This window comes from Thamnophis sirtalis, unplaced genomic scaffold, assembly GCF_051295495.1.
Source record: "Thamnophis sirtalis isolate CommonGarterSnake01/CBP01778 unplaced genomic scaffold, rThaSir2_p1.2 scaffold_6, whole genome shotgun sequence".
Lineage (NCBI taxonomy): Eukaryota > Metazoa > Chordata > Lepidosauria > Squamata > Natricidae > Thamnophis > Thamnophis sirtalis.
The window spans coordinates 17,030,672-17,056,042 of NW_028261386.1; the positions used below are offsets into that span (position 1 = coordinate 17,030,672).

The 25,371-nt window shown below is 41.9% G+C and overlaps 1 protein-coding gene across 4 annotated transcripts in view; it reads right to left on the reverse strand.

Moving 5' to 3' along the window:
• AP2B1 (adaptor related protein complex 2 subunit beta 1) overlaps window positions 1-25,371 on the reverse strand; it is a 99,643-nt gene that overhangs the window by 14,190 nt on the left and 60,082 nt on the right. For 3 of the 4 annotated variants that reach the window (XM_087717279.1, XM_087717278.1, XM_087717280.1), the window contains 6 exons: window positions 17,301-17,342; window positions 15,870-16,016; window positions 14,584-14,729; window positions 14,322-14,451; window positions 5,442-5,526; window positions 3,808-3,894 (listed from right to left, as the gene is read on the reverse strand). In XM_087717279.1, coding sequence (XP_087573405.1) covers window positions 3,808-3,894; window positions 5,442-5,526; window positions 14,322-14,451; window positions 14,584-14,729; window positions 15,870-16,016; window positions 17,301-17,342 — 637 coding nt within the window. The remainder of the gene's footprint in view (window positions 1-3,807; window positions 3,895-5,441; window positions 5,527-14,321; window positions 14,452-14,583; window positions 14,730-15,869; window positions 16,017-17,300; window positions 17,343-25,371) is intronic. The other variant, XM_087717282.1, reaches the window with a different exon arrangement.

The window sequence follows — 25,371 nt, forward strand, 5'->3', positions numbered from 1 at the left end:
TGCACTTCTTAGAATTAAAATATACACAAGAAGTCAGGTGAGGCAGAAAGCTTGTAGACAAACAAGTTGCATCTCCACTGCATGCCTCTCTCTGCCCTCCCCTTCCCACTCAAACCCAGGGTGGCTTAGCAGTAGAGAATAGAAAACAGAGGCTCAGTGTGAACAGAAGCCATTCCACGGGGCTGGTGCTGCAACTGTACAACAGCCATTCCTGCCATCAGCTCCCCTCATTTCATGGGAGTAGTGACCAATTAACAGCTTTTTCTGAGGACAACGGATCAATTCTGGTTGAAAGAGGTGATCCGATAAGCAACTAACATGGTAGGAGATATAGATCAAAATCAATGGATTGAATAGCACATTGAAACCTACATAAAGCCAATGTAGGACGTGCAACGCTAATGTTATACGTTATGACAAGTGCAATGTGCCAGTCAATGATCAGCTGCATTTTGCACTAATTGCAAGTTTCTCAGCTATTTTAGAATGTGTTGTGGTTTAGGCAGGTAGCAATGGAGACATGAATTACTGAGTGAAGTAAGATCATTATGGTCCAGTTAAAAGTGTAATTGATGAAGAAACTAGGTGAAGATCCTCTTGGCCACTGCCTTCATTCTACTCCTACAGTGCCTAAGATGTTATCCAAGTCACATATCTGCTCTCTCAGGGGTGGTGCCTTCCTTTTGAGAGACAAGAGGAATCATGATGGGTCAAGAGTGACTCCATCTTGTTAATATTTAACCTCAGTCTATTACTCGCCACCCAGACCCCCTCATTCTCCTGACACCAAGACAAGACCAGCACTGCATCATTGAACCAGCATGGGGTGGTTAATGTGTCAGGCCTGGAAGCCATTTTTTGCATTGGGCCTGCAGGCCTGCCACATTTATTGCTGTGGGAAATTGGGAGGGGGGATTATATGGAGTGGGGTAGATATAGTCAAAATAACATTCCTTTCTCAGCAACATTCCTTTCGTTTGGGTGGGGAAAACCTGGAAACTTTCAGATTCGGGTTTTCGCAGATGTGCCAATATGACATCTCTTCTATGTCTCTTGTACAAATGTACAATTGGGCATATTAATGTTACTGGATCCTGAACAGAAGGATGATCTCTCCCAGTGGCTGCATTTAGATCAGGGGTGTCAAACTTGTGTCGTCATGTGACATATTGTGACTCCCCCCCCTTTCACTAAAGTGGGAGTGGGGCTGGCCAGCGCTTGATGCATTTGGCCCATGGGCCACAAGTTTGACCCTGCTATTTTAGATCGTAAATAACAGGGAAGTAAACTTGAACTCTGTGATACACATCATGTGTGTGGCCACTGAACTGAACCACAACTGCCACAGACTGGAACCATCTACTTACCGTATTTTTCGAGTATAAGATGCACCTTTTTCCTTCAAAAAAGAGACTGAAAAACTGGGTGCGTCTTATACACTGAATACAGCATTTTTTGCCCCCCAAAACCCTGCCCCCTTCACCAAAATGGCTGTGCATAGTCTCTAGGAAGCTTTCAGAGAGCTCCTGGGGGCTGGGGAGGGCAGAAATGAGCAAAAAACAGCCCGTTTTTTTGCTACATTTTACCCCCCCCCCCCAGCCCCCAGGAGCTCTCTATAAGCTTCCTAGAGGCTATGCACAACCATTTTGGTGAAGGGGGACATTTTCGTGAAAAACTGGCTGTTTTTTGCTCATTTTTGGCCTCCCCTCCCAGGAGCACTCTGCAAGCCCCTTACAAGCTATTCATGCCTTTTGGGGGGGGGGAAACAGGCCCATTTTTGTGAAAAGCAGGCTGTTTTGGGGAGGTTTGCAGAGTGCAAAAACTTTCTTTTTATTTGCCTCTTCAAAACCTTGGTGCGTCTTTACTCTGAAAAATACGGTAGGAAGGAATTGAGCCATTGTAAAACTACCTTCATCTCTAACTTAAGCAAGTGATCCATCAGGATACCATCATGCTGAAAGCCACTGATAAGTTTAATAGGACTGCAAGGGATGCTTTCCCCCACCCAGATTTCAACAAGTCATTTACCAGTGTAATCAATGTCATTTCAATCATATGCCCCACGGCTGAAACGGGACTGAAATGATTCAGAGAATTCATTTTCTCTAGAGTCCTTTGCAGCTGACTTTCCAGGGAAAGGCTAACAAGTTTACACTTGTCCAATATAGCTGAATCCAAGGAGGGCCTCTTGAGGGGCAGGAGTATCACAGCCTCTTTCAAGGCTGCAATCTTGATACCTTCCTCTACCCCCTAAACAATCAGGAAAGACACGGACTTATAGCACAGGTGGCAGAAGTTCCATTAACTCTGTCCAACGATTGGAACATGCAGGCCAAAAAAGAGGCTCAGTTAATGACAAAGATAATGTTCTAGACACTACATTAGACTCCAAGGCTCTGGCAAATCTGAGCGACTTTATCAAAGTGTTGTGCACAATAGTCACAACAGCCCAGCAGGAAACCTTCCTGCTCAACTATCTCCAACAGGAAGTTTTCAATCCTAAATAGGCTGCTGAATTGCACCCCAATGAAGCAATCAAGGGAAAAGAAATATATATATACCTCACCTTCCTTACTGATCTAATATAGGTTCAAACATGAGTTTGTATCTTTTTTAAAAACCATCTTTCTCTACCGGTTCTCTAGGTTATAACTTATGGTACTGCACCTGTCAGAGTGGACACAATGTGACTACTATTTTGAGACAACCCAGGAGCAAAATACAATAGAGAGAGGTTTTGTCTTTTAAACAGTGGTTTAGCTACAAGGCGCGCAGGCACACACACACACACACACACACACACACACACAGACACACACACACACACCAGTGATGGCTTCCAGGTGGTACGACCCGGTACGGGCGTACCAGTGGTAGCTGGGAGCAGCAGCCACCGTACCAGAACAGTGGCTCGTTTGGCCCACCCGTGTTCCTTACTGCTTTTTGATGAAAACGGGCCAATTGTGCACACGCGCACAACGTGCGGTTCCTGCGCGACCTCCGCCAAGCAGCTGAGTGTCACTGGGCTGTGGTATGTACATGAGCGAGCAGCGCGCATTCCAAGGACGCCTGGCCCTGTCGCAGTGTACCAGTTGTGACGGGATCCAGAACCCACTACTGATACATACATACATACATGTGTGCATGTGTATGTATATGTATGTGTGTGTATGTATATGTGTGTATGTGTATGTATGTATGTATACACACACACACACATATACACACACACACATACATACATAAATACATACATAGACTAGGCAAAACCAGCCAATCAATCAATCAATCTTTAACTATAAAATGGAGAGAGAATGACGCCCCCACAGGGCCTCTCCTATATAGACAGCTTCTTAAAGTGGCAGTAACCCTGCTGACTCATTCTCATTTCATAATCTCGATTTACAGTCTTACAACAGGTGGATAGCTATTAAAATCATCATTACCTTAACAGCACCTATTGAAGCTTCTTGATAAATTGAGGAGCCACCCATGATTGAGGGAGAAAAAAAAGTCTGGTTGAGCATGATCTTGTCAGGAGCTTATATCACCTCTTATTGCCAGTGGTCAACCAGAGAACTAAAGAAACTGCCCCCCCCCCGCATCACTGGGAAACTCCTTAAGCTCCCACTGGAGTCCATCCATATCTATGGGGCACAAAGTGTCACAAAAGTCATGTTGAATACAAGACATAGGACAAACCCAAAAGAGCAGCTGCTTTCAAGCCAAATCATGAGTCACAAATCAAAACTGGCAGTTTTAGGCAAAGTTATAGAGATGGTATTTTTGAAAAAAAAATCAACTTACCAGCATTCAGGTGACATTCTTTAATTTGGAACTGAAGTTCATTTTCATTTGGGATGTCTTTCCATGTTGCGAGGAAAACCTGGCGTTCTGCAGGATCAGAAACCGTAAAACTGAGTCTTCCATATTTCTACAGCTATTTCAGACTCCCCCGCCCTCACACACAGACACACTTTTAGAACTAAGTGAAGATTTATGCAGCATCCAAATATTAACAACAGCACTCTCTTCCAGCATATATTTTGTAGAGCTTCAAAGATTGCATTGGAGAAGGGGAACAGACTGTTCCACCCCTTCGTATCCCTTCAGAGGGCCATTTCTGAAGCAGCCACAATTTATGAGCTGGCCCCATGCAACCTAGGGATGTTGAGGGGTAGAGCAGCCTGCTTCCTTTCTCCAACAAAAGCTCTGGAGCTCCACAAAAGGAAAGTGAGTGATTGGTGACAGAGATGGGAGGATTGAGGAGGAAAATATAGATTGGGAAAAGCCTGCAGGGACCTGGCGGGATGAGAAACGGCCAGTCATAGGGCGAATCTACCCAAACGTTGTGCTTATGACCATGGGGATGCTGCAGCATCTGTAATTTTGAAACTGGATCGTAATTATCTCTCTCTCTCTCTCTCTCTCTCTCTCTCTCTCTCTCTCTCTCTCTCTCTCTCTCTCTCTCTCTCTGTGTGTGTGTGTGTGTGTAAATCTATAGTAACTTTGAACAATTGCTAAGCTGAGGACTTTGTGTAAGTGATTGTTATTTGGCTTTCTCCACAGACACATTGTTCTTTTAGTTTAATGACAGCCTCTTTGGTCTAGTGGTTAAGGCACCAGCCCACAAAGCAGGAAACTGTGAGTTCTAATCCCACTTTAGGCATGAAAGTCAGATGGGTAATCTTGGGCCAGTCTCCCTTTCTCAGACCAACTCATCTCACAGGGTTGTTGCTGTGGGGACAATAGGAGGAGGAAGGTGTGTTGGATATATGTTTGTCATCTTATTTGTAAAAATAATAAAGGCAGGAAACAAGTAAATAATTTATCAATTTTACTAATTTATTTATTAACATCTGTTATATTTTTATGGATTCCTAGCCGTAAGAACTCACAGGTCAATTGACCACCCATGTAAATGTATATAATATAAACAAAGTACTCTGTGTCTTCCCCTGTTGAGTTATAATCTGAAGATGGGATCTGGGATTAGAGATCCCTCTCATCCTAACCTGCTCCTACAAAACTGGGCAGGAGTGAAAAGAACGTTTTTCAGATCCAAATATCCTACCTCTGCTTGGCCCAATTATTGTAGAAGTAAAAGGGCAGACTGATTTGGAGTATGTACCAGAACTATTTTAAAGAGTAAGGAAAAGGTATGTGGTGAAATAGCCTTTAGAAATTAGCATCCTCACTGTGGACAAGCAGTGTAGGACTTCAATGGCCATATTGATGGGGGAATTTGGGGAGAGGAAGGCCACATTTCCTTGATTGGGGAAAACCAGTTTGGACTCTGTAGATCCACATAGCAAATGCTGCAGTTCTTCATTTATTGTTTGTCCTTTAACCAGGAGAGTGACCGTCCTTCCATGATGTGTATCCCATCCCTCCCTTTAATTCCCTCAAGGCCTATTAATAACCAGATATACCACACTCACCCATTTTGCCATCTTCTACGAAAAGCACATTGAGGGGAATAAGACAGCTGAAGTAAAAAACATCAATGTTGTTCTTTACAGCCACCTGCCCCAAAAGAGAAACATTAATTTGCTATTTTTAAAAGAAAAAAAGACAATTTCTCCACCCTGATTCCTAAAAGGTTTTTAAAAAAATATCAGTATAACATAAAAAAAATACAAAACTCTTCCTGGTGGGGAAAGCCAAACCCTCAAACAATAGCACTGCTATTATTTCATCCAAATAATTCAGAGCCATTAAACCCCAAGCGTGCTTGCTTGCTGCAGAAACCCTTCTACACATATAGGTCTTATGTGAGGATCCATTTCCTGAGATACTCTTAAGTAAAGTAAAGGTAAAGGTTCCCCTTGCACGTATGTGCTACTCTTTCCCGACTCTAGGGGGCGGTGTTCATCTGTTTCAAATCCGAAGAACCGGCGCTGTCTGAAGATGTCTCCGTGCTCATGTGGCCGGCATGACTAAACGCCGAAGGTGCACGGAACGCTGTTACCTTCCCACCAAAGGTGGTTCCTATTTTTCTACTTGCATTTTATCTAACCTTCTGCTAGGTTGGCAGAAGCTGGGACAAGTAATAGGAGCTCACTCCGTTACATGGCACTAGGGATTCAAACCGCCGAACTGCCGACCTTTCTGATCGACAAGCTCAGCGTCTTAGCCACTGAGCCACTCTTAAGTACATTTATATTATTTGTATGGCTGTACACAAGCATACATTCTTTAAAATGCCAAAGTTAGGGAAAAAATGTCTGGAATCTGGGCAAGCATTTTGGAGCTAAAGAATTTTAAAGTACTAAAAAAGAAAGACTTAGCTTTCCCATTTCTCAGTTGCAAACCAAAGAACGTGGCCAAATCACATTTAGGCGACTGTCATACTCTATTACTTGACATTTACTATATAACCTGTATCAGAATTAACTTAAAAGTAATTCTGACCTGAGGAAACCACATTTACACATGGGTGCATTTTAGAAGATCATCCTGAACTGGGCAGAGGTGCTGAGGAGCATTAGCATAGTCAGCATTATCATATGCGTACAGCAATGACTGCATAATTAAACCTAAGATCTTCAGCTTGGAAGAGGATTAGGAACAAACATTCAGAATGCCAGCCTGGATTTTGTAAGTATTGAATCTGGATGTGTTGAGAGAAAGCCTGTCGATATCTTTTCCAACCTCTTTGACAGGGAATGTCTAAATTGGCATCAGAGGTTTTCTGTCCCTTGCCATTGATGAGTGTTCTGGGCAACCAGCAGGAATAGAAACAGAAGAAGCTGGCATTCAGACATGATTGGAAGACAAGCAGAAGAAAAACAGTGTTTATTTTTCAAATAATCCTAAATCAGCATGTGAGGATTTATTTGGAATCAATTAGCACAGCTTGCTCATTAATTCTTTCATGGAGGCTGCAAGTTTGGTCATTCCTGGCTGCTTCTCGTTTTCCCGAGTTTCAGCTAAGAGACGGGACAAAACTATTTCTCTGAAGACCAAAAGAAAGCTGGTAAACCTGAAACATAAAATAGGGCCAGTGTTCTCTTTAAGGTAGGGCGATGCAGATTTTTTCCTTCAAGATGTGTTTTGATTAATTATTTAGGCTTCCGTCAGCAATAGAAAGAATCATATGGTGATAACATTGGAATAGGGAGACCAAGATTTTCAGCTCAACCAAATTTGGTAATTGTGGTGTACAAAATATACATTTATGGCCATTTTGAGCTTTACATCCAGAAACCTGAAAAACTACACTGCCAAACAAAAAAGCCATTATACCATCAACTAGGTATATACTATGGATTTAATACCTCTGCCAATATCAGTACTGATAATGATTTCATCATGATTTTAGGAAACTTGCCTCAAATCAGATTTATGCTGTTCTGCTTTTTATTGCAACTATGTCATTCTCAAAGGGAAGCCAGGCAGTAAGGGAGCTTGAAAATATCTGTAAGTAGTCTAGAGCAGTGTTTCTCAAACTCAGCAACTTTAACATGTGGCCGTAGTGGCGCGGTGGAGAACCATGATGGTGCAGTGTTTAGAATGCAGTATTGCAGGCTAACTCTGTTGACTGCCAGTAGTTCGACGCTGACCGGCTCAAGGTCGACTCAGCCTTCCATTCTTCTGAGTCAGTATGTAGACCCAGATTACTGCAGGCAATATATTGACTCTTGTAAACCACTTAGAGAGGGCTGTAAAGCACTATGAAATGGTGCATAAATCTAGGTGCTTGTTATGTGTGGACTTCATCTCCCAGAATTCCCACGTGATCAATGGTGTTGAGGGAATTCTGGGAGTTGAAGTCTACAGATCTTAAAGTTGCTGAAATTGAGACGCACTAGTCTAGAAAAAGCATTGTGGAATAGGCAGAATTATGCATGAAAATAAATGCAGAAGACATATTGAGTCAAGAGGTTTAAAACCCAAGACAAGAATTTCATTCCCCATTGCAACTCTGTGTTAAGTAAATGTAACTAAGTGACAAGGTAGATTTGCACATCCAGCCTTACATGCTACAATCAACTCTAAGCCACTCTCCCTAAGAGACCTTTTGCTGCTCCATGAGCTCACGTTCAAATTGCCAAGTGCTCCGCAAGAGCTTTAATACAATAATACAATGCAATACAATAGCAGGGTTGGAAGGGACCTTGGAGGTCTTCTAGTCCAACCCCTTGCCTAGGCAGGAAACCCTATACCGTTTCAGACAAATGGCTATCCGACATCTTAAAGACTTCCAGTGTTGGGGGAACATATTTTTCAAGAACATATTTTTATCCCCTTTCACTGCTTTAATCAAACACGTTTCAGTAGTTTTCAAAGCGTCTGCCATCCCGAAGCTTTTCCTGTTTAAAGGCAATTGCCAAAGAAATCCTGAACAATCCTGCACCAAAGTCTAGGTATGCTCCAATGTTTTATTATGGCAAGGATCTTATTATTTTGGGGACTGAGTCAGAGTATCCTTAGACAACAGATTTGCAAAATGAATGATAAAACATGAAAGGTAAAGCATTAGAAAGCAATAGTACTACATCTTTAAAATCAGAATAAGACTAGTGTGGACATTTTTAATATTGAACCTAAGGTATCGTATTAAAAGTTTTTACAACTTTAATTGTTTGGGATCAGCGTATATGTTTTATTTAAGATTGCCAAATGCATTTTTTAATGTCAGACTTCTGATTACATTACTTTTTGGGATTTTAGTTTCACTTAGTTTTGAAAAAAGATACAATGCACTCATTCATTATGAGTAAAAAATCAACAGCCCTTTCTTCTCTACTGAATTTGGGATGGCGTTATTTTCTATTTTCCAATTATGACTTTGCTTTCTCCAACTTTATTAACAAGTTGGTAAGCCAACTTACTACTATACTTTGAAAAACAGAAAGCAAGGAGCCAGGAAATTTCCACAGGGATGGAATTCAACTATCATGCTGTCATCAACAAGAGTAACTTGTAAGTATTGGATATACCATAACTTTGTGTTTTGAGTGGTCCACAGCCATAATACTATAAAAAGTAAACTAGACTAGTTTCCAAGGAATTCTTATATGTTCTGAGAATAGTATGAAAATCCCTCATCTATCTAGTAGTTTTTTTCCGCCAGAGACAATACTGAACTAACCCTTGTTAATTTCCAATGGGATGCCACAGCCATCTATTTACATCTCTCTGTGATGACAACTGCATGAAAACATTGCATTTCCTGCTCCTCCCTTTTTAGGTACCAACTAGAAGGATTCAGTAACACTTGTGATGGGAACATCATTGGAAGACCTGGAACACTATTACGAAGACTACCCACATTATTGTCAGAAGTTAAAATGACTTCGCAGTACATTATCAAAAACAAAAAACAAAGCAAGACACCAAATCTCTGTCCCTGGAGAGCAAATGAATGAGCCTTGAACAAGATTGGAACAAAATTCTGTCGCCTGCCCCTGCCTGAAAGGGGGATGGGGTGGATGGACATACAAGAAATATCATGTCATATTAATTCAATCCAGCTCTAATGCAGAACATGTGAATGATGGCAAGGAAATCACGAAGGGCAATTCAAATTTTGTGGTGTAGCTTTCCCATCCCAGATCTGCCCAGTGATAATAAAGGACAAGAAAATGGGTAGGAAGGAAGAGAGCAGGAAAAAGGGCGAAAGGGACAACATATTTAAATATCTACATTCCTTTCCCCAGAATTGCTTCCACACATTTTAATTCCCTTGAAGCTGAATCAGCTACATGCACAAGCTGCTTTTTTAGAGGGGATTAAAAAAAAGATAAATGGGAACAGAAAATTCTTCTATCATTAACAGATTCTTCGGTAACAATGACATTTCTGAGTCCTTCTGCGTGACAGCAACTAATTCCACCCAAAACATAGGATTCCTGAACAAGGACCTCCTGGAGAGACAGAGTCAGCTAAGCCAGCATGTGGCTTGGTTTTAACTTCTGTATCTGCTTGTGGGGCTGCCCCTTGCAGCATCTTCAGATAAATAGCGGAACGCCTAAGAAAACAAATCACCATAATGGGATATATTTGGGCTCTTTTCTCCATCCAAATTCTTACTGAAAACTTCTCCTGCTTTCCTATCACTCCACTAAGGAAGACAGCTCTGTCACATTTATTTCTAATGCATTTACTTATATTCTGGGACTGAGTGGAAGGGGAAACAAGTTTGGAATAAAAACCTACCAAGAAGAGTTGCTGTTTCAGCATGATCTATCTATGTCTCTCTTTTTAAGAAGAAATTGGACAACCATTTGTGTGAAATGGTATAGGGCCATGAGAGCAAACCTATGGCCTGTGTGCCACAGGTGGCACGCAGAGTCCTCTCTGCGGGCACACCAGCTGCTGCCCCAGCCCAGCTCCACTGTGCATATGTGCCTCCCGCTGGCCAGCTGGTCTTCAGCTGTCGTGCATGCACAGGGGGGGGGGGAGGCACTAACATTGCATTTTGGGGCCTCGCATGCCGTCCCTATACCATGTTTTGGCTTCCAGGTTGGTGCAGGAAGCTTTCCAAGTCCAAAACGGGCCTGGGCCTGGATGGCCTCCTGCACCAACCTGGAGGCCAAAACGAGATGTGGGGGGTGCCATGCGAGGCCCTTCCCGTGCACCATTTTGGACCTAGAAAGCCTTCTGCACTGACTTGGAAGCAAAAAAATGGGTGAGGTGGGGTAGGGTGCATGCGTGGGGAGGGAACATGGGGGCTCACACGTGCATGCACAGGGGGGTCACACGGGGAGGTCACACATACATTGCATTATGGGTGTGGCACACTATCACATGCACATGCTTTCCAGACACTGCCCTGCCCGCCCCATCCTATTCCATTCCATTATCATCTCCATTGTGGGCAATCTTGATGGAGTCATGCTTCCTCTGAAAGCATTGATTTATGAATGGGCAGTGGAAGCAGTAGCCGGAGAAGTCTTTGTGCCTAGCCATAGTTGATGTGCCAGTTATGGTCATTCCTAGATCAGGAAGCCCTATTTGCCTATTTAAATTAGACTTCTTGTGCAGGTCCATCTTTGGAAATGAACTGGGCATACATAGTTAGGCTTCCAATTGAACAAACTGGGTACTATAGACTTTCTCCCTATAGAATCTATCAAACTGCTGGGCCACGGTCCAGATATGCCATACTCAGGCCAAACCCACCCCAGCTACGCAAAGGCAGAAAAACGTCACAATACGTCACGATTTGGCCCATGATGCAATCGAGTTTGACACCCGTGCTATAGATAGTTCTTGATTTTTGACCATTTTGCTTAGTGACCCTTCAATGTCACAGTGGAATTGAAAATTGTGACTTACATAATACAGTTTGGGTCACTGTATCATATAGATTTGTAAAAATAATTGTAGAGACTAATGATGAATAGACAAATGTTAAATAGCAATTATAAGAATGTATATTTGTGAATGAATTTGAAAGGGAAAAATAAAAAAAACTGTAGTTTTAAAAAAAGAAACCAGTGACTTACAACAGGCCCTCATACTGATGACCATTACAGCATCCCTGTACTCACATGATCGCAAGTTGGGTGCTTGGTAACTGGGTTGCATTTATGACAGTTGTAGCACCCAGGGCCAAAGGATTTGTTAGTAATATAATCTAACGCTTGGGTTGGCAATATATAAATCATGTAACAATGCTATACCTGTTTCTTTAAAGCATACTGTAAAATGTGATTGGTTGCTGTTTTCCCCAATCGGCCATAAGAGGGAGCCAGAATGACTGTTAGCTCTCTGTTTGTTAGATGCTGGGCTGATCTGATCTGAGTATTTTGGAAGCTGGCTGTTAGAAAGTGCTGTGAGCTATTGTAAGTTTTACAACTGCTAGCAAACTTTGAGTACTGACCTGATTATATGATACTGGACTATGTTATTTGGATTATCCCTTAACTGAAAGACATTGATGACTGACTGTCTTATCCGTGTATGACTTGGACTGTTTGATGGACTCTGATACCTCTATTTCCACGAAAGTAAAAGCCTACTTAAACTGCAGTGTCTCTGTACGCTGGTTTGTGTGTTCTCCAACACAACTCTAACAACGCTTCTCTGAACGTACTTGCTCTCCCAACGGGGAGCTTACCTAACAAGATTGCCATTTGCAACCTTCCCAAATGGCTTCCGACAAGCAAATGAGGAAAGCTGGATTTGCTTAACGGATGTGACAAATAAAGATTGTAAAATTGGATACAGACACATGTTGACTCACTTATCGCTTAGACCATATCACTTAGGGATGGAAGTTCCGGCCACAGTTGTGGTTGTAAGTCAAGGACTTCCTAAGTATGAGATCACTGCACTTACAGTAAGATTCCAGCCCCAATGATCATCTTTTAAGCCCAATACTGCATAGTAGGGAGACATCATAGGCTGTCCTGCCAAGCATGAATCCTAATATAGTCTCAAATGGTGTGAAGTATAGGGAGTATCCACTAAATCAGGGGTGTGAAATGGGCCGGATCTGGCTTGTGGGGTGCTTAAATCCAGCCCACAGGGCCAGCCTGGAAATATCAAAGGATACACCCGCCCCCCACAGGCCTCGTTTTTATCCTCCATGGCCTCCTGCAGCACTTTGCCGCCCGAAAACAGCTGGCAGAGTGCTGCGGGAAGCAATGGACCGGAGGTGAAAATGAGGCAAAAGAGAGGCATGTGCAGATCCCCCATGCCCTGTTTTGGCCGGCAGGGTGCTGCAGGAGGCATCCCCTCCCCCCCCATGGGAAATTACAATGCTGATCCAGCCCTCGAAGAAATCCAGTTTGACATCCCGGCACTAAAGAGTTGTTGCTTTTCAGTGATAGCTCCACACTTTGGAATATGCTCCCCCTGAAAGTCTTCCTGGCTTTGACCAAAAGCCCCAAATATTATTTTATTACAAGGCGTTTTCATCCCTTAGCATCTCTGAGGGCATCTACTATGTAAGTGTTTGGTTACACTTCTAAACATTCAGATTTTATGTGACAAAATAAACACAAATCTAAGAGTTCATCTACTGGCTCAGACTGGAGGCTCAGCAGCCCACCATCCAGTTCCTAGAAACTTTTATTAAAACTACACAGCCTTAAAAAATACCACCCCACCCCATCATCTTCTCCAACAACTGGAGATAGAATATGCTTCTGAATATTGAGGATATGTAGATAACATTTAATCTGTTGGCTTTCCAAAAATAAAACCAGAAGAGCACTCGTGTTAAAGGAGTAAAAATATTCACTCAGTCTGAATATACAGAGGTAAACAAACTGAAACTGGAGCCTGTTTTATGTTTTGTTTTTTTTAATCTTCCCAGTTAAGAACTTTTTTTTTTGGCTCACAAACTCCCTGCCTCTGTAACAGCAGCTACACAGCTGCATCTTTCTTGTTCTCAACCCCAACCGGGAGCTTCCACATCAAGGCAGCACTATTTCTAGCTGCCTGTCAGTAGGATCATTCATAACACACAGGACAGAAGTGATGAAGAAAATGGTGCTTTTTATGGTTAATAAGCTTCCCTGCGGGGGATGCCATAGAAAGATTATTAGAGGAGGGCTGGGAGGGGAGAAGAGAAGTGAAGGAGTCACAGCTTCCTCTATACTGGAATAGAAACCATTGTGTAGAAGGCTATTATTTATTACAGTACCAGAATCAACTCGGGAGCCTGGTGCTTAGTTAAGGCACAGATGTGGAATGGGCAGAGCAAATGGGAACTTTTGTTTTTAATTTCTTTTAAGATCGTTCGTTGCCGAGAGTCACTGAGATGGGCAGCCATACAAACTGAATAAATGCATACATAAATAAATAAACAAACAAACAAATAAATAAAAACTAGTTTCCAGAAACGTTGCACAGGAGGATATGCAATCCCCATCTGCCCATAAAATTCAGTCATCTCGGAAGCTCAGTCACAACACAATCTGTTTTTGGTGTAGATGATATGTAGACCCAATTCTTATATTGCAGCATCATGCATGGATCGGCCCACCATCAAGTTACGTATTTTAAGAAAATTCTAACTTCAAATTAGTTAAATTAGCCAGAATATTTCATTTTTAAAAGCCTTTTCATATACTGATCATTGCTACAATGAAGTCCAGAAAGTATTTATATGGGATGCACCAAATTCCTTTATTTTGTTTGCCTCAAGCTAAATTGTTTTGTTCCAACAACAGCTTCTTGTTTTATAAGGGGGGGGAAAAAACCCTCTGCCACCACATCACTTGAAAAAGATCTGACAGTTTCTTGACTATTCAGCCACTTTTGCTTCCATCCCCAACTCTTAATTTTAATTTGTATTAGAATGCAAATCTCCAAAGTCTTGACTACTTTCTCCTCCATCTCCTCAAACTCAGTGTTCCTACCTGAAGATTGTTCAGAGGTTCCATTTTCATGACTGGCCCCAAAGTGTTGAGCGGAAGAGAAACGTCAATGCTTTGATTTGGCATCAGAGGAGTGTGAATGGCCAGTGGGGTGCTGGGGATGACTCCAAAGCTGGATGGTTGGGGAGGAGGGAGAGAGAGAGAGGGAGAGAGAGAGAGCAAAGAAGGTGTAACATTGAACAGAGAAGCCAAGAAAGAGAAAGTGTACAACAAAAAGGGTGTTTAGTTGACTGCAAGGTCTAACCTGTTCTTGTTGAATTGAATGGCAAAGTCACTCATGTGTTGAAGAGCCTTGTTAGTGAAACTCATATCCATATAGATATGTCCTTGCCGATGACCGAAGGTTCCAGAAATTTCCAGGCCTTTGGCTTTCACAGCCGGTAACCAGACCTATAAAGTCATGAGGACTAGCAGTTAGAGCAAGCAAAACTGGGGTCATAAAGGGTCAGAATCATTACAGTGAGATTTCTTTATCATGATAGACAGTAATGTTGAGTGGGTGTGTTCGGCCTATCCACTTCAAATCCATTTTATATATTGGTATATAATGATGACTGAATCTCAGATGGCAGCATAGATTCTTTCCAGCTGATTTAGAAAAGCTGGAGTGGAAATGTCTCAAAATCCATTTACAGTACTCTGAACAGAGTTCACAATAGTTTGGCAGTAAAAGAAGAGGATTTAGAGAGGAAATAGCATGCTCTAATTGGCAACTTGAAGACGTGTGGATTTCAGCTTCCAGAATTCCCCAACCTGCATGCTGCATGCCATAACAAAACAAAAAAACCCAGAACCACCATCCTGGTTTCACCTAAAACTTTTCGCTGTAGTACTAAATGAATTTGTGTTTTTTTTTTTAATTAAAGGTTTTTTTTACATATCAGTGTGTGAACAGTGTGGTGCCTGAGTATCGTACATTTCATACCAAAAAAAATAATGTTATTCATATTTGTTTCATTTAACATCTTATATAATACTAGTAATAATACACATCTTTATATAAAATTTTAATCTTTCGCTGTTTAATTTTTCAATATTTCAATATGCTATTTTATACCAATCACCCTGTCTTGATTATCGTACCTTTTGATGTGAATAAAATATGATCAATCTTATTTGTTACATTTAACAAACTTATATAACTAATATTAATACCAACATTTATCTTCCATTAAAATCTTCCATTATTGCTTATTCAACTTGTTATTTGACTGTTCAATATTTCAATATATTGTTTTTTATATCAATCACCATATTCTATCATAATACAAGTAAAATATTATTAATCACATATTATTACATTTAGCATACATATGCATATTCATAATGAATTATCATTTTTTAAATGAATTTGTAATGGATGCAGAAGCTCATCAGGCCAAACAGAGCAAAAGGCACAGTTACTCACTCAGAAACAGTGTGAAACACAAAAGAGAGGCATGTCAAAAAAAACCACCACCAACAACGACTGATGAAGAGATAACCCTGGCAGAAGAAGACAGCTCTCTGGCCAGGTTTTCTCACACCTACCGATTTGGGAGCCATATATCCACCAGGTGCCATGCCGATGCCAGAAGAGAGTTCAAAGAGGTCATTCAGTCCACTGCTGACTGCAGCTGGGGTAGGGGAGGGAGCAAATGTTGCTGGGACTGATGATGGGATGAAGGTCTGTCCCACCTGCAGGAAATCAGGGAAGATATTTAAACATAACAGACACCTCTATGAAATAAACCAGACCATTGGACGCTATTCTGAATATTTTAAAACGTGTTCCTAGCATTTTGCTGAATGATCAAGGGTACTAAATTGGCACGTCGGTGTGCTCTCTGCTTTAAATCCCATCTCTACTACCCATCACTATGTGACTGAAGCAGCCATTAATAGCCAACCTGTCTTCTCCAAGAGACTCTGAAAAGTGAAGAGCAAGGACATTCAACTTCAACAGTTAAAGATGAGGAATTGTATCAACGATGTGAGTGAACTCTCCATAAGTAGTTCTCAGTCATAAACAAGCCCTCAACAACCATGTAGTGAAATGGGCTCAAAGCTGGTGCTTTCAAAATAGACCAGTTGATCATCCAGGAAGTACCATGGCCCTCAAATCCATTTAAATAGAACTGGAACACTTTGCTCCAAGGACAACAGCAGACCACAGCTATTGATGACCCTTGGAAATTAGGAATGTGAGTTGACCAGTTCTAGTTCATTCAATGACTTTAAGTTGTTTGGAATTTCTCACCAATGGCACCGAGGGGTCTGGATACCCTTATGTTTCCCATTTATAGGTTTATGGAGCTCTGGGACCAAGCCAAACCTGAAAGCAGGTTGTTTTTTTTTACAATGATCCTGGTGTCTTGCAGAAACCCTGGGAATCCTCCAGCTTGTTTTCCTTGGTTCTCCATTTTTATCTTCTATGACCAAGCAGTGATACATCGATTTCACATGGAAAAAATATACTGTGATCACAGATCTCCCCAGTAACAGAACCCCAAATTTCTTGTCTATTCTACAAGTCGAGCTTGCTACCAAATTCTCTTTTCTCTTCCTTCCACTATTTCAGTGTTTTAGATGGTTCTCTTCTTTAATCCAGAGAACATGTTGAGAATGTCAACCCTGGGCTATCTCAGCTGCACAGATTTTAGAAGAATGGATGGGAAAAGAAGACCACAGAACGAAAGCCTGTGCGTTATAGTAGTTAAAGTTGGGAAGATGGGAGATCCTGTTTTCAAACCCCCACTTAATTCTGAAATATATTGGCTAACTTAAAAGCCTGGTTACAAAGTCTCTGCTCAGCCTTGTTTCAAAGGACTGTTGTAAGAATAAAATTGAAGGAGAAAATACTATGTGTGCCAAAATGAACTGTTTCCGAAAGAAAGATGGAGTGTAAATTCAACAAATAAATAATAATTTTTCAATCAGAACTGAAAAGGAAAAAAACAACAACGAATGGAGGGCACTTACTGCTGGGCTGCCTCCAATTCCCCCGCCAAGGTCACTGCCAAGCTGCAAGAAAGAAAAGAATAGAAAAAGGAAGAGAGAGAAAGAGAGAGAGAGGTAAAAAAAAAGGAAGAGAAAAGGCAGGGGAAAGAGAAAGAGTTCATTACAGCCAAGTTATCAGGTGCCAAGAAATAAAGATCATGTGATTCCCAAAAAGGCTTGGCACACCACCTGTCCCCCATCTGTTTGCCCAGAGAGAATATTGACCCAGCAAGGACAGAGAGATCCACAGATATGAAACCCCCAAATTCCACAGGCAGGGAAGTGGGATTTGGTTGAAAGCACAAAGAATATGCATCAAGGTCTTGTGAGCAGCAGCAGAAGGTGGCTGCTAAGACCTAGATAGAGGTGAACTTGCACATTCATCTCCAAGATACAATTTTCAAAAGCCAAATGGCCCTCAGGCTTGTCCCCACTGTTCCTAGAGAAGGACATCTCACAAACAGCCATGGTTACTTCTCTCAGACCTAGCATCAACCAGGGCTTTTCACAGCATTCCAGAAGCAATAGCAGGGCTCCTTTTCTTTGCCTTTGTAGACCTATTCATGCTAGTCATTCAGGCAATATGGCGGCGAGGGAATGTGGTGAGTAAGGACAGCTCTTCTGAACATGCCATTCTTGCTAACTGTTATGGCCCGCCAGCAACCAGTGGAGCTGGCAGTAGATTCGGACAGTGAGGAGGTTGGGGAGGAACATGAGCCAGTCCTGGAGTCTGTGGAAGGCTCTGATGAGGGCTCTGTGTCGGCGGCAGAGAGGGGGCCAGAGCTGTATGCCAGTTATCAGCTGCCTTCAGAGTCAGACATCAGTGAGGCAGACAAACAAGCTGGAGTCTGTTCCCGGTGTGTGCATGCACAGAGTTGCCAGACAAAGGGAATAACTAAAGGAGTCGACCTGGCAGTAAGGCCACAGGTGGACAATGAATGGCCCCTCCGAGAGGAAATAAAAGATGAGTGGAGTTTGCAGGAGATAATTAGTTCGCTTAATTGGTTCGTGACTCTCCGAGACTCCTTGCCAGGTTTTGCAGATATCGGCCTGTCAGCTCTCCAAGCCAGATAAGGTCTGTGACTGTAAATCCTCCCTTGAAAGACTTTGCTGGATGTGAATGAGCAGAATTCACAGTAAATTAATAAAAGGGGTTTTTGTCGGGACAAGGAGTTTGCTTCATGCTCTTGGGAAGCCTAGATCAGAACACTAACTACCATTCCTGTGTGGGTCAGTTTCAGCAGCAGCCTCTTGCCATTCCCTGCCTGCCCACCAATATTCCTGGGCTCCAACGTCAGCAGCCCATTGATGTTCTGAGAGCAAAGAGTCCACAAAAAGCAAAAAAGCAGGGCCAAAAATAAACTGACATATATGCGCAGTGTTGTCACCCTAAAGTGGAGGTTGCTTGAATGGGTGTCATGTGATATTTCTATTTCTGGCAGCTTGCTGAACAATTACCCAACAGAACAAACCCAAGCACTCAGATATGGAACATGCATTTAGCTTCGCTCATAGATGCTTGGCTGAAAGTTACACCCACCCACCCTAATACACTTTCTATCTTTTTTTCCCCAAAGGATAAAACATTAACACCTTTTTCCTTCTAAAGGAGGGGGTGGGGGGAATGTAACCAAGTAGAAATGAAAACTGCTGGGATGTGAAAAGCAATCTTACAAATCACAATGTATCCGTTTGATGCTAAACAGTAAAAAAGCTGAGAGTGCATCAGATTGTTCCATTGTGAGTGTGTAATTTTTATAACAAAATCAAGGAGGCAGCCTTTTCATATTTTAGGGAATAAGCAATTTCTGCATTGCTTTTAAATAAACAACTGGTGATTTCTTTAAGATGCCAGTGGCCAGAGTTAAGAAACACTGATTTAGAAGATTATTAAAAGTCCCAAAGATTGATTAAATTTGTTATTTGGCGTATGGAGTTCGGCTACGCTCTTGCAGGGTTATGATAGAGCCATTTTCTAGCCTAACATCAGCTATTTGTGATTTTTTTTTATGCTTAAAGCTACAAAATGGAAAATAGGCCGAAGGCAGAAAAATGGGACAATTTACTGTAGTTGGCTGTTCTTTTTCAGAGACGGTGCCTTCAGAAAACAAAAAGATAAGGAATCAAAAGACTGCATATATTTTAACAGAGTCTCGGCTGTCCTTTGAAATACAAGCAAACAAGGACCATTCTGATACATCATGGTGACACAATATATTTCCTTTGAACAGAACTCAATTGGCTGCAGACATGGGCAGGAATCGATAATGTGGCACCTGTGAATGCCACAGCACCTGCAGAACAGTAGACTGTATCCATCCTACATGCAAACAAATTTACAGAAAATTTCTTTTTAAGTGAACAGACTAAAGTATTAAAACACTGTCTATGGAAGTTCTCAGTCATCCAGGTCATTGTTGTCCCAAAGGTGCTTTTTCAAGAGGCAGCTGGACTTCCTGGTTTTTCTTTGAAGATGCTTTGCTTCTCATCCAAGAAGCTTCTTCAGCTCTGACTGGATGGTGGGGAATGGAAGGATTTATATTCCATTTATATTTATATTCCATTATATCCCACCACTCAGTCAGGGCTGAAGAAGCTTCTTGAATGAGAAGTGAAACATCTTGAAAGCAAAACCAGAAAGTCCAGTTGCCTCTTGAAATAGCACCTTTGGTGGGTTCCACCACAAAACCGCGTTCGACTAAACCGCGCTTGACGAAACCGCGTAGCTGACATCATCAACAGTGGGACAACAGCGCGGAGACAGAAGCACGCTGTAAATGCTAACCCTAAAATTAACACCTAAACCTAAACCTACCTCCCCTAAACCTAATCCTAAACCTAACCCTTAACCTAACCCTAAACCTAATCCTAACCCTTAACCTAACCCTAAACCTAACCCTAACCCTTAACCTAACCCTAACCCTAACCCTTAACCTAACCCTAACCCTAACCCTTACCTTAAGTTGAATCGGCTTGCTTTCAAAGCGCTATTTAAAGCGCCCTTCTTTCTCCGCGCTCGCTGTTGTCACCCTTTGATGACGTCAGCGACGTGGTTTAATCGGGCGTGGTTTAGTCGAGCGCGGTTTTGTCGTGCCACGCCTTTGGTGCATGAAAACACTGGCAAATATTTCAAGATGTGTTTTTCCAAATAAGAACTAATAAAACTTGGGAGTATCTTACATTTTAAAATTGATTTTCTAAAATAAATGAAAAAATGTTTTAAAGCTTAGTTTCTGGCACCTACACCACCATATAAGATTACATAACGGTGCCCACTAACAGGAAAAGGCTACTGACTCCTGGTAAAAACAGCTGCAATGGGGAAGAAAAGGACACTGTCTTAGAAATAGATTTGTGCTCTTAGTCCCCATTTTAAAAAATGACAGCAATCTGTCCCAGCGTCAGACTGATGCAACGACCGTTATGGCTTGTTGGAAAATAGATGATCTCTCACTCTTTCAATCCAAAGGCTACAGTTGTGGAGCGGGATAATAGCCGGAATACTCATCCATTATGACTTCCTCTTGCAGAAGTGATCATGGGTGATTATTATCCCCTTTCGAGTTACGGCTATGTTATAGCCAGGAAAAACATGGCTTGTACAGCAAAGGTAAGGAAAGCAAAGGCTCCTGTCAGATTCGTTTTGAAGAAGGCAAAGAGGCAGAGAGGTTCTAGTACTCTGGGGAATTTTTCCCAGTCAAGTGGGAAGGGGGAGAAGCAGTCTCCCCATCAGCTGGCAAGTGAGCTTCTTACATAAAAGCAGCATCAAAACAACTTGTGAATAATTCTACATAATAGAGCCAGATGTTTTTATCTGCTTTCATCAGCTCCTGTGCCAAGTTTATCTCATTAAAAGAGCCACAGGCTGGGAAGCCAACCTTGAAAGATACAAATCAAGGTTTCTTGGCTCTTACAATCCTATACTTCCTTGCTCCTTCTCTTTTAAACACACACACACACACACACACACACACACAAACCTCCCCTAGGAATTGCAAAATGATGTAATGGGGAGGAGAGTAATCCAACGTCTCCTGTTGGCAAGTTTGTGGTCTAGCACCTAAACTGTGACTTTTGCAACTAGAAATCAGGACTTAATTAAGTAAGAATCTGTAGCTATTTATGATTTACAGGTAGTCCTCAACTTACAACAGTTCGCTTAGTGACCACTGAAAGTTACAACAGCACTAAAAAAAAGTTACGACCATTTGGGATGATTGACAACTGATTCACATGTATGAGGGTTGCAGTGTCTCAGGGTCATGTGATCCCCTTTTATGACCTTCTGACAAGCAAAGTCGATGGGGAAACTAGATTCACTTAACGACCGTGTTATTAATTTAACAACTGCAGTGATTCACTAAACAAATGTGGCAAGAAAAGTCATAAAATAGGGCAAAACACTTAACAAATTTTTCACTGAGCAACCTAAATTTTGGGCTCAATTGTGGTCATAAGTTGAGGACTACCTATACATAGTTTTTAGATCAATAAAATAAAAAGTATGTAATATGAGCGCCTACAATGAAGGGCAGGCAGCAGAAAGACTTTTCGGTATGGTGTGTGTGTGTGTGTGTGTGTGTGTGTGTGTGTGTGTGTGTGTGTGTGATTTTTATATAACTTGGTATTTTTGGATGCTGCTGCTGTTATTGTTATCCTTGGGATCTGTGACATTGTTTAGTTGGTGGCATTCCTTCTTTCATCAGAATTTCATTTTAATGTGTGTTATTGTGTATACAGAAAAAAGACAATAAAAGTTATCTTAATCTTAACTGAGAATGCTGTCTGGCTATATGATCCTCATACCTAATCAGCTGGCCTTAGAGGACAATCTTAGTTCATCATACAATAGTTTCCAAATTTTTTTCTTATAACTGGTCTCCTTGGTGAGGACTGCATTCCTGATGGCATTAATTCCGAACTTCCTAGGGCAGGGCTGTCAAACTCAAGGCCCGCAGGCCAGATCTGGCCCATGGGGTGCTTAGATCTGGACTGCGAGGCCGACCTGGAAACAGTGAAAGACTGGTCCACAGTGCCTCTGCCAGTGAAAGCAGAGTTCGGGAGGGCCACGTGCGCCCCTTCTGAGCTCCATTTTCACTGGCAGAGGGTTGCAGGAAGCTGTCGCAACCAAAAATGGAGCTCTGGAGCCCATTTTCACTGGCAGAGCGCCTAGGCCACAAGTGACATCGAGCTGGCCACGCCCCCTGACCACACACCCCCTCCCGAGGTCAAACAAAACCCCGATGTGGCCCTCAATGAAATCGAGTTTGACACCCCTGTCCTAGGGCCTCACAGACTCCTGACTCTCCACTGCTGCTTAGTACCTTGGCTCCTGGCTTAGATTATGCTTCTGGTTTAACTAGCTCAAAAACCTCTCTTCTCACAAACTTCTTTTTTAATCCCATCGACATGGAATTTAAAACTCACTAAAGTGTCTTCCTCTGATCAATACAGCAGCACCAATATTTAGCTCCTGCTAACCTTAGAGGCAATATACTATATACTCAAAGTCAAAGAACCCTCACTCCCATCATGTTTTAAAATATGATTGTTCACCACTCATATCCAGTCTTGATTCTTGAAAGAACCATCTGCCTTTTTTTTCTTAGCTTCCAGAGTGTATGATTTTGTTGCCCTGCGGTCTCCATTTATAACATACTTTAACTGTGTATGGCATCTTTATCAGTACCTCCACTGATTAAAAGGTACTTGTACCCATGGAGGTTTCTATAACTCCTGGGTAGCCAGTGTATGGGGGATGAGGAGCCTTAAGTAAGACTCTAAAGTTTTCAGAAGGCCAAATAAAATGATGTGATAACATCACTACCAGAGGCTGGGTTGAATTTTTCAGCCCTTTATGTATGTTTTGTGGGACGATAGGAAGAGAATGGGAGTTCATCCTCAAAAAGACCTTGAAAAATGGCCTGAAATCACCATTTTAGGCCCAATTTCAAGACTGAAAGTCAAAATTATTTGAATCCCCAAAGTCTTTTGCTTCCAATTTCAACCTTAAAGATCATCTCTTCTCCACAAAATTAAAAACAAACAAGCAACCAGGCGGAAATCAACAACCCCCCCCCCCCACCCATCATTAGTGATGGTAGGAGAGATAAGAGATACGAGGACAAATGTCTTCCTGCTTAATTCCAAAAAGCAGAATTAAAACAAAACCCAAATGTTCAAATTCTCAGGCTAGGGGCCAGAAATGTGTTACAGGGGCTGCCACTATTTTTTTAGTTGAACAGAAAATGGAAGCAAATCTCACCCGCCCTCCACATCCAGGCCATCCTCAGCCCATTGCATCTGAATTCCTGGTTTTAAATTTTAATTATTTCAGATGATTTATTCCTATTTTACTAGGCAAAGGGAAGAGGCAAAATGCCAATATTTTATTTTTAGTGATCTAAGTCAACAGCTTTCTTTTTAGCATGGAAATTTCACCGGCAGCTTTCCAAACGGATCACTGCAGCTGTTTCAAACTAAAAACTGACATTTTGACAACGCTAATATTATTTTCAGCAGTGCACCTCCACAGAACCACAGCATTGTCCCTGCCTTACACAAATGACCTTCTACTCCTCGCAGTTGGGAATGGCTCCGGACTAAAATGAATTGAGGTTATCTAAAACTCCAGGATCTAAATAAGGTAAACATAGAAAAAACAATCCTGAGACAAAGTGAAAGGTGACAAGAAGTAGTTTTATTTGAAGTTTGCCAAATATATTGGGAATCCCAGATTTCTGGTCCTTTTAGTGTATTGTTCTTTGGATGGGAATGATTGGCAGAGAAGGATGAATCTTTTAGGAGCAAGGTTTTGCTTTGCTCCACTCCACAAGGATCAGGGCGAACTGGACTGTGATCAAAATGGTACATAGATGGCTGGTTGGATCCATTAGAAGTGATGAAATATGCAGTCTCCAGGAAGTGCTGAAGGGCGACTCCTACAATCCCTATTAACTGTGCTGACTGAATCTGCTAGAGGCTTTGAATCTGTCACATCTAGTGGGCTGCAAATTCTACTTTTGACTCTAAGACTAAGCTTCTTCTGTAGAGTATTCAGATTCTTTTCAGCTTAAACTGCCCTTAAGCTACTTCCAGTTGCCGAGAACACCTCCTTCTCACAAAAGCCAGACATGCTGGCCAGCTTTGATTAAAATTTTATCCACTTCAAACTGCAAGTAGAAACCTGTCTGACTGGGTCTTTCTCCTGAAGAAAACCAATTATAGCCCAAATATGAAAGCTACCACCTCAAGAACTCAGGCTGGAATAGAAATGCTTGTTCCGGTACATATAGGCAAATTATAGAGGAACTTTAAATTTGCTTTCTGGGGTATTTGAGACCGCATGCAATGTTTAATTTTCGTCAGCGATGAAAGAACACAGGCCTCAAAAATTCTCACAGTGGATGTGGTGGCAGCTTCTAGATAGGACACCAGGAAGACTGCAGATACCTTGACAAATATCAAACTTGCAAATTCTCCCTAGCATTCCTCTTCTTTGCTCTTTTACTTGACATTTTTTGATTCGGCTGCCACCTCAAGAACCGCTGAGGTTGAGGATCTGCTACTCTGAGAGTTCATTTGACAAGAAAATATCCCCCCCCCCCCGCCATGTTATAAGGCTTAATTCCGGAAATCTGCTAAAACCTTATGGATCTGGTTTCCACTGAAAACCCACATCAAAGTGAGCCAGTCTTTGCTATGGTGTTGTCAACATTTTGCAATAATATGTGGAGCATGTAAGTCCTGTCACTGAGAAGCCAAAACTCAGATACCCCTGTGTTCAAAGTCTTAAGAATCACAAAAGGACGGAGTGGGAGCGGGGGTGAGGCACAAGCAGTTGGAAGCTGTTTGAGAAGCCTTAATTTATCTTCTAAGAAACAGTTGGATTTTATCAGAGAGCTAAAGGTTATCCAGAAATGTCTTGCTGCAGAGTGCGAGACAGCATCTGGACAGCGCACAAGCAATTCTAGACATATGCAGTGGACACCAGATTGAAGCTTGCTTGCTAAAGATGGGGATTCAAGCATCAATGTGAACTGCTACACCTCTG